At 47.9% G+C, this 9,476-nt stretch overlaps 1 protein-coding gene across 1 annotated transcript; it reads right to left on the bottom strand.

The window, feature by feature from the left end:
* Nucleotides 1–391: 391 nt before the first annotated feature.
* HEMGN (hemogen) lies at nt 392–5,440 on the bottom strand. The gene is made up of 4 exons (XM_014888151.2): nt 5,246–5,440; nt 2,839–2,932; nt 2,140–2,411; nt 392–999 (listed from the first exon to the last, which is right to left on the bottom strand). The coding sequence occupies exons 1-4, from the start codon at nt 5,325–5,327 to the stop codon at nt 890–892; spliced, it is 558 nt and encodes a 185-aa protein (XP_014743637.1). The 5' UTR covers nt 5,328–5,440; the 3' UTR covers nt 392–889.
* Nucleotides 5,441–9,476: the final 4,036 nt, after the last annotated feature.

Below are 9,476 nucleotides of genomic sequence, written 5' to 3'. Positions count from 1 at the left end.
CCCTTGGGAAGTCAGACAGCAGCAATATGATCTCCATTCCTCAAGAGGAGGAGGATCCTCTGTGTCAGGATAATACAGGAATGTAAGAGAGCCTCTTCACTTGCTATGCACAGGAACAAGGACCACAAAACTCAAAACATGGGGAGAGACACAGGGTGCCCTATTACCTCCTGGCTTCAGGAGAACTCCTGTGTGAAGACTGGGGAGCCATGAAGATAATGACTGTGCAGAGCGTCTCCCGTCTTTGCCCCAAATGGTGTTTTCCTGACAAAAGTGCATAATTCAGCCAAGTTTCAGCCCCATGCACTCAGCTGTTTTCAACTACCTTTTGTCTGTCTTAGAAGGTCAGAGTGAAGCTGCCCAGAAATTAAAACCAAAAAATATTTCCAGCTTTAGGAAAGCAAGATTTTATTGCAGAGGAAAGCAGGCTATGAGAATAACTTTCAGACTAAAAATAACAGTGCAAAGGGTGGTGGGGTTTATGGGGTGCCATAAAAAGCCCAAGCTGGGCTTCTCCAGCCAGCTAAAAGTCACGGTGGGTGTTAGCTTTGCACTGCCACTCACATTTATACAAATAAGAAATTACTTTCAGAAACACAGATGGATGCTGGACTGTATGACTGAACTGTAGTGTGGCAGAGCACCGTGAAGCCTTCCATGGGCTCAAGTAAAACAGCCTGTTTGCAGAGAGAGCAGGGGGCTCATGAGCCACAGGCAACTCCCTAGGGGCTGCCTCTCTAGCCTGGAAGAAGCATAGAAAGCAGAGTAACAAGTGGAGTATGGGCTTTATGACTCCCAAGAAAGCAGCTACTCAAAATCACTGTGCCCTACTTATCAAGCCAGTGAGGCAACAGTCAAAGTAAAAAATATCCCCAAAACAATCAGAAAGTTAATACAGAATATGTGGGATGTATTCGTTATCCTGGTGGTCATTTTCCAGAGGAGTATTCAACTCTTCTAGTACATCTGCTTCTGCTGGCTTCAGCACATCTTCTTCACCTATAAGGCATGTAAGAGACAGATCATTTCATCCTGGGGACTCTCATGCATTACCCCTCTGTCCCATGCCAAAGACCCCATGGCAAGTCTCCTGCAATTGCCTGGAGAAGGTGTTAGGCAGCTCAGGGTGGATTGCCCTCTTTTCAAGGGCAGTCCCAGCTTTGGAAGTGAGTTGGAGAAGGTAAAGCACTGACAGATTTAAAGCCAGAAGCAATAACCACAACCCTGATGGTTGCCCATTTCAAGACCTTAGGGCTGGAGGCTGGACACCCATCCCAGAGCCCAGGACACAGAACAGCCATTTTCCATGGCACAAGGGCACATCACAGCCTTGCAGCAACAGGCCTTTTCTTCCCCACTGCGTAGATACTGCTGGAAATGCAGTAGTTGAGGGTGAGAGGATTGTTACTATGTCTGAAGGAGATCCTAAGTGTTCCTGGTTTTGAAGCTACCTGCATACTTGACCCACTGACTGCTAAAGTGAATGTACTCTACTCTTTCCACACCAGATCTGGGAGCAACTCCTGCTGTGGTAGCTGTAAATGAATTTTCTGAGCCCAGACACCAGCCTGCCATTCAGACCAGCTTAGTGCCCTCCATGCCTCAGTCCTGGCAGGTTTCAAAGGTGTAGCTGCCTGCAGACACCCACTCCTTGTCCCAGTGCCCACTTTTCTCTCCCACCATACCAGTGTCAGTCCTGAAACTGGATGGACTGTGGACAGAGCATGTCTGAACTTTGGCTCCCCTCACCAGCTCTGACCACAAAAAAACACATCTCTCCACAGAGAAGAGATCTTCACAGAGATATCTCTCTGTGTTAACAGGAATCTTGGCACAGCCACAGAAGTGTTGTCTTGGGACAAAGAGTTATTAAGGACCAGGTCCACAACCCCATCCCAATGACTGGCAATAGTAGACTTGTTATCACTCCCCTGGACTTGGAATGAGCTGTCTGTCCCCAGAATCCCATCATCCCCCCCTTTCTCAGCTACCCAAGTTTTGTGGAGTATGGACCCGTGCCCTGGAGATGCTGTGGGATCATTGTGGATAAGGTGGGCACCCTTGGCTGACAGTCCTCGAGAGGCAGCGCTGCACTGCCCCCCAGGCTACCATGGGGCCAGCAGCTCTTTGGCAACTCACCAGCAGGGTCCAGGCTCCTGTCTGCCAGCTCCCCTTCTGTTGCCACTGCTTGCATCCCACCGACCATGTTCTGGATGGTCAGCGTAGGTGGCTGCTGGCGATACACTGGTTCAGGCAGTGCTGGCTCAGAAGACACTGGCTCAGCCTTCTCCTGTGGGTCAGGCTGAGGTTCCACTGCTGGCTCTGATTCCAGGACAGCCTTGACCACTGTCTGACGGCCCCGTCCTCTTTTGGCTCTTCTGGCTCTCTTTTGCTCTTCATTCTTATAGTCTCTGGCGGGGGGGTTTCACAGGGATGATGACTTAGAAATAGGACAAAGGACTTTCCCTTATGCCCTAAGGCAACTTTGCTGGGTCCCCCTGTTGAGCCTGTTACCCAGCTCATCCCGGCAGAAGCTGTGATTCTGCAGCCCCCCTCCTGAGCTTTGCACAACAGCCTTCTGCAGCTGCACCAGTGGGCAGGAGCTTGGCCAACAAATTTTTCCTCAGCTCCACATTATGATTGAGGTTTTCTTGCTAACCTCCCATGCATCTCTGCCCCCAGTGCCTGTGCAGACCTTGCACAGCTACTGACTGCAGGTCACCTTTCCCCACTGAAGACTGACGCTCTGTCCTTGGGTGAAGATGGAGGGGCTAGGCCAGGTCCAGGCTCAGGTTAAGTGCACCACAAAAGCAGTATGACAGAAAAAGCAAGATTTACCTCAGAACCCACTGAGCTGAATCTTTCTCCAGGGCTTCTGCTTTTCTTTTCCTGAGCAACTCCCGGTCTCTCAAGCGACGGGTTATGATGACATCTACAAGGATAAAGTGAGTGCTAACATGACATTCTGATCCCTCCCTGCCTGGTACTAGAGCACTGATGCAAGAGGCCATGCTTTTTTTTTTTGTCCCAGAGGGATCTTGATATGAAACTACTTGAGCACTGTACTTCCAGCACAGCCTTAGTGGGTTGGATTTGATGACACAACACCCAAAACTCTCAGGCTCCTAGTCTGGCAATTACTCTAGACTTCCAGTTACAATTCCTCAGGATGACCCATGTCCAACCTATTCCACTACTGTAGGGACCTGGGGTGGGGTGCCTTTGATCAGACATCGGTGCAGACTGCAAGATAATTCTTCATGCTTGCTCTGTTGTTACCCTTTTTCCCAGACAGCTGGAACTGGCCAATTAAGATGTTTATCTAACAACCAAGGAGAAAGACTTGACCCACTGAACAGATAGTCCTTCAAAAAAGGAACTTTTGCCCTGTGGAGGCAAGGAAGAGCCAGAGGGCACAGCCTTACCCACACAGGTGCTCACGTGCACTGGGCTGAGACCTTGTGGGGAGATGGTGATGCAGCCAGAAACCAAAACAGGGCTAGTACACAACTGCTGGGGTTGAGAAAATTGGTCCCAAACACCACACAGACAGCTCCAAGCTGATCTGTAGCTGTGAGGAAGATCATGGCAAGGCTGAAGAAAGACTAACTGATGTGAGAAAGCTCCAACGCTGGCTTTATTATTTGGGCAGAATGTGCAGGTTGTATACAGCCACCAGCAAAGAGGAGCACTCTCCAGATCCCAGTCACCCCCTGAAATGCTTTCTTTGGCAGAGGTAAGCAGTATCCATTTCACTGGCTGCAGAGGGCTCCAGATGGCTTCCCGAGGCAAAGACCAGCCTAAAAAATGGTCTGAACTTCACTTCTCTATGTCTTTGTCCTAAAAGACAGCAATCCCTGATGATTTCTGGCGTAGACTCTAAGCGGTGATAATAAAAACTTGTCTCAAATCAAGCAGCATGAGACTAAATCCCAGGAGACAAAGGGAGCAACATTACTGCCCTGAGGCCTTGAGGGAGAAGGAATTCTTCCCAGATGTACACTGAAGAGATCCCAAAATAACTGATTTTCATAGTTTCAACAAAACCCACACAAGTGGAAAAGCAAAACTATGACCTGCTCCTTGCAGATATAATCAAATCCAGCTCCTTTCACAAGAGCTCACACTGAAGTAGTGAGATCAGTGAAAAATTGTCATTTTGTTGTTCCCTTGATCAGATGGTAGTAGTGTCAAGGTGAGAAAGACTTCTGAGGCTGAGCTGGGATTATAGCTCTTTTATCCCCGGTATGTATTAAATGCAAGAAATATTGTACTCCAGAATAGAACAATGCAATACTGACAGCAGGAGTCAATCTCAAGCCAAAGTAGACTTTTACACAAGACACTTATGATAATTAATAATAATCTTACAGAAGTTTAGCTTGGGGAGTATTTATGTTGGTCTATGCTGCAATGTCCTCATCAAAGCAGAGTCAACTTTAAAATTACATCTGACAGCCCTGAATACTGTCCAGGGAAGTTGAGAATAACTCCAAGACAAATGGGAGGTTGTTCCTTGACATGAAGCAGTAACAGAGACAGTAGGGCTCAGCCAGTAGGAGATGACTCTGCCATCCACATAGAAAAAGGCACTGAACTCCCTGGGAAAATGAGGTTACAAGTTGCAGTAGCAAGTCTGCACAGGGCCTCAGTTCAGCTACTGAAGTACGTAATCCCTTGCACATCCCACTTGCAGCCAAGGTAATTTTCTTTTCCTTTCAAAATGTCTTGTGAACTGTAAAAGCAATTTTAGCTGCGTGCAATCAGTCTCCTTCCCAGTCCGTTCTAAGAAAACACCCCTCATTCACTTCTACCTGGTCTAAGAAAGCACTCCCACAACAGCTCCAAAGCTGTCAGCTGCTAGCACTAAGCAGGAAAGATCACAGTAAAACATACATATCCTGATGAAAAAAATATTTATGAGAGGACACAAAGAAACAGAAATTAAATGAAAAGAGAAAAAAAAAAACAAGCTATAAAAACAATGAGACAGTACTGCCAGTCTGCACACTGACAATCTACTGATGCTCTCTGAAGGACTTTAGTTGAAAAGCCCTTATATGTGCTTCTGCCTTTGTGACCTGAAACACAACATGCAAAAAGACACGTATTGGCAGGTAAATGTGCATCCTCCACCCCCAATCATAGACTAATAATTATTAGTTCCCTTCTGAGAAACACTTGCTAACAAAAACCATGCTCTCCTGTCTCCAAAAACTCAAGTTAGGAATGTTTTCATCGTTACCTGGCACAGCATACTCCTCACAGTCTGCAGAAGGTGTCAGGGAAGAGTCCGAAGAAGCATGGTCTTTGCCTAAACTCTCCATTGCTCTTTGCAGTTTTAATTAGAAAGCAGCTTAGTTCCCTGGAAACAGCATCTGGAGATACTGGTGCGGCATAATGAGAGCTTGAAAAAAATGCAGACTGCCCGCCCCAAACTTCTTATCTGGCCAGACCACTGGGAGGGTAATAATATTCTCCTTATCGGAGTGCAAAGGTGTGTGAGTCTCTGTCCAGGATCTACTGTGTGGATTGCAAAACATGTTAGTGCTTTTATACTGCAAATAATTCCACTTCAGATAGGAAATTTACACTCACTGCTGCTTAACTGTGACTCAGAAGCTCTCCTTTGTAGTGGACACAGTGGGGCAGGATGTGGCACTGTCTCACTGCTGCCTTCCAAAGTGAGATGCAGGGGTGTTTTGTTAGTCCTTAAGGGCCCCTGCAGAGATCTGAAATGGGACATTTTCTGTCTGAAGGTGTTTACATAGGATCCTAGCAGTGCTGGTGGGAAGGGACATCCTTCAGCTCCCCTCATGGCAGGACTGACTGCTTCACAAGGTCAGGATGACTGTGTTGTCATATTCTTTGGAAACCCCTAAGGATGGAGACTGTCATAGTCATGTTACCTGTCCAAGAGCTGCACCACCTTCCTGGGATTCAGACAGAAAAATAAATCCATGCTAGCCTGGCTATGCACTTTGAGGACTTCCTAATGATTTTTTGGACCAGTCCCTGGTAGATCTGGACTATGAAGAGAGCACTTCACTCATGGAGTGGGATGGCAATGGGCAGCCCCAGTAAGACCAGTGGGAAGACCCAGCCATTCCCTTGCCCCCATAGGATGATTTCTTTAAGTGGCTGTTCATAGCTGCTGGTAGCCCCTTGCAGCCCCAGCCCTGCCCAGCCTGCAGACTTGTGCAGCCTCTGCAGGACCATCTACAAGGCCAGAATCACTGCAAAGGGGAAGCTGCTGCTTGGTACAATGACTTCAATGCTGAGAGCCTGTTCCTTGCTCTGTGGGAATGGCCAGGCCCCTAGATCAGTGCATGTGAGATGAGGGGGTAATCTTCGCCTCTTCTGAAAACTACCTTCAGAGTTTCTTATGCCAGGATAGCACAGAAAAGCTCACGCTTATATTGTATGTAACAACTCTCACAGACCAGGGATACCTCTTCAGCCAGTTTATAGTGTACTCAGCTGCTCTCAGCACTTTTCTCCATGAGACACTCAACTGGTTAGGTGTGCTAGTGCCCCTAATCCCTTCCCTCTCTGCCCCCATGAATTCAAAAGTGGTTCAAAGTTGGCAGAAGGATTTGATAAGTCCTCTGGGACCTGACTGCCTTTCATGATAGGGATGATCCCACCTCCTTGAGCAGTCTGAGGACTTGCCCTGGGGAAAGCAGCTCTTCAGGGATGAGCAGATCTGGCTGCCTCCAATCTTTGCCAGTCTTTTTTTATTTTTAGTGTACATCCTGTGCTCTCAGCAGGGTCTCTCTCTAGGTCCCTGGAAGCTCTAGAGCTTGAAACTTCACGCATGTAGATTTCTTAAGATGTAGCCTTGGAGGTCTGTGGTCATCTCTGCTGCCATTCTCCTTATCCTCTGAGTTACCACTCTACTCCAGGGCTCCTGCCCTGTGTCCAGAGCAGATTACATGGTACCTCCAGAGAGGTGGGGTAGGTCTAACAGCCCCAAAAGAAGCAACAGGGTGGTGGCAGCAGAGCAGATATGGAAAGGCTCTGATACGGGAGGGTGGGCCAGGAGCATGGATGGCATGAAGAGATGTGAGGCTACCGAGTTTCTTGTAGCTCAGTCACAAATGGAGGCAAGATGCCCCAAGCTGGTGACGATGTCCATGTTCCAGCATTGTGTGATGCTAGAGACACCCCGGTCATGCAGACATCTGAAAGCTGTATCCTGGCAGGATACTTCACTGTGCAAAGACATTGCTTTTGGAGGGGCAAACATATCAGACCTTGAACATAGTTTCTGGTTTTGTGTCCCTCATTACAAAAAACACATTATCACAGAATCACAGAATATGCTGAGCTGGAAAGGACACAGCAGGATCATTGAGTACAACTCCTGTTTCTGCACAGAACACCACAAAATCACACCATGAGCCTGAGAGCATTGTCCAAATGCTTCTTGAACTCTGACACACTTGGTGCTGTGACCACTTTCCTGGGGAGCCTGTTCCAGTGCTCAACCACCCTCTGGGTTAAAAATCTTTTCCTGACATCCAACCTAAACCTCCCCTGACACAACTTCAGGCCATTCCCTCTGGTCCTGTCACTGTCACCCCAGGGCAGAGATCAGTGCCTGCCCCTCCTCTTCCCCTCATGAGAAAGCTGTAACTGCTGTGAGGTCTGTCCTCAGCCTCCTCCAGGCTGAACAGACCAAGTGACCTCAGACACTCCTCACATGGCTTCAATGACAATTTTCGAAAACCTCAATGTCTTTCTTATACCCAAAACTGCTCCCAGCACTCGAGGTGAGGCTGCCCCAGAGCAGAGCAGGACAATCCCTTGCCAGGCTGTGATGCTGTGCCTGATGCATCTCAGGACACAGATGGCTCTCCGGGGAGTCAGGGCACTGCTGGCTCGTGTTCAACTTGTTACAGGCCAGGTCCTGGAGCTGCCTTCTAGCCTCTCATTCCCCAGTTTATTCACACATCTAGAGTTGCCCCATCACAGGTGGAGAAACTGAAGTGCTTGGAGCATGTTCAAAGAAGAGCAAAGAAGCTGGCAAAGAGTCTAGAAAACAAGTCCTGTTAGGAGCGACTGAGGGAGCTGAGGGTGTTAAGCTTGATTTCATGGTCTTAAGGGTCTTTTTCAACCTGAACAATTCTATGATTCTATATTCTGGGCTGCTTGCAGGTGGTATGAAGCATGGAAGAAAGGGTGGAAATCCCTGCGTGTTTCAGTGCTGCGTGGGAACCGGGCACGTGCTCAGGCCAGGCTGTGGCTAACTCAGCTTCTCAGTCACCCCAAGGCCTGGTGAGGACTGATAAGTGACTCTTGACTCAGCAAAACATTGCCATAAGACACTGCAGAGCTAGTACTGTCAATGTTTCTCCATTTTGTCTGTCTTCAACCTTGAAGGGAGCTTTTGTAAAAGAAAGAGTCCTTGTGTCCCCAGGTACTTCAGAGGTGTTTAATGGAATAGATGGACTTTAAATCTTACAGAGCTTGCACTTGCATCTCTCAGGAAGAAAATCTCTGGAAGATATTTGTCCCTTAAGTGTAAATTACTTTAAATGCCAAGGAAGCAATTTCTGTATCCCACAGAAAATTTTGGTAATGGTTAGCAATGCGGAAATTATAGGCCCCACTTCAAGTAGTCTATGCTCTGAAGAAGAGGGACTGAGATGTGGCCAAAGTTGCACCCCCTTTGCTGCAGAGAAATGTGTGCAAATGTGTTAAATTTTCTGGCCAGTCCTGGCTACATTAACTGTTTCAGCTGGACACTTTACAGTCTGCCAAGTGCTGCTTCCCTCCCCTTTCTCTCCACATTTCAGTTCAGCTGGCCCTGGCCCATTTTCACTGATGTGTCCAGTTTCCTAGGTGAGGCCCTGGAAGACGTCAACCAAGTGTTCAGGAACCTGAGCATTTCCAGTGTCACAGACTCCTCAAATGTCATTGCAGCTGCTCAGTAGGGAACATCACCAACCTTGGGTACATCTCACCATGCCCCCACAAAGCTTTCAACACACAAATATCCTAGGAAATTTTTGTCCAAGGGACAAACACTTCTAGGGCTGGATCCTGCCATTGGTGGGACTGCTTTCATTGTAGACACAACACCAGGCTTTGGATCTATGTGTAAGTCAAAGGTCTTTATGAGCCTCAGGGGTATCTGTTCCCCTGTCTGGCAAGACTACTGCAAAACACTATCCAGAGACCTGCATATCCCTCCCTGCAGTCATGGATGCAGCCCTGGTCAACATGGGCAGCTGGGGGAGCTATGCTGCTGCCACTCTTACAGGGTGTCAGGGCACTTCTTCCAGTTTTGTCTCACAGGACAGTGACAGAGAACCAACTTGCAGGCTTGTCCTTCACTCCCTGAATTGAGAAAAACTTGCCTGGCTTCAACACACTGCTCTGGGACCAAGACTATTCACTGCTCTGTGTGACAAACTGTGGTGTCTGTGAAAGCATATAATCCCTTTCTTTTCCTGCCTTGACTGAAGCAT

Source organism: Sturnus vulgaris, chromosome Z (assembly GCF_052056855.1).
Source record: "Sturnus vulgaris isolate bStuVul1 chromosome Z, bStuVul1.hap1, whole genome shotgun sequence".
Taxonomy (NCBI): Eukaryota; Metazoa; Chordata; class Aves; order Passeriformes; family Sturnidae; genus Sturnus; species Sturnus vulgaris.
The sequence above is the reverse complement of the archived record's forward strand: the minus strand, read 5'-3'. Positions and strand labels throughout refer to the sequence as shown.

What these genes read in the sequence shown, in the direction of transcription:
- HEMGN (XM_014888151.2), bottom strand. Translation starts at nt 5,327, where the DNA reads ATGGAGAGTTTAGGCAAAGACCATGCTTCTTCGGACTCTTCCCTGACA. An exon ending in TGAGGAGTATGCTGTGCCAG is followed by an intron (nt 2,933 to 5,245) that starts GTAACGATGAAA and finishes TTATCCTTGTAG; the next exon opens with ATGTCATCATAACCCGTCGC. An exon ending in TCAGCTCAGTGGGTTCTGAG is followed by an intron (nt 2,412 to 2,838) that starts GTAAATCTTGCT and finishes CCCCCCCGCCAG; the next exon opens with AGACTATAAGAATGAAGAGC.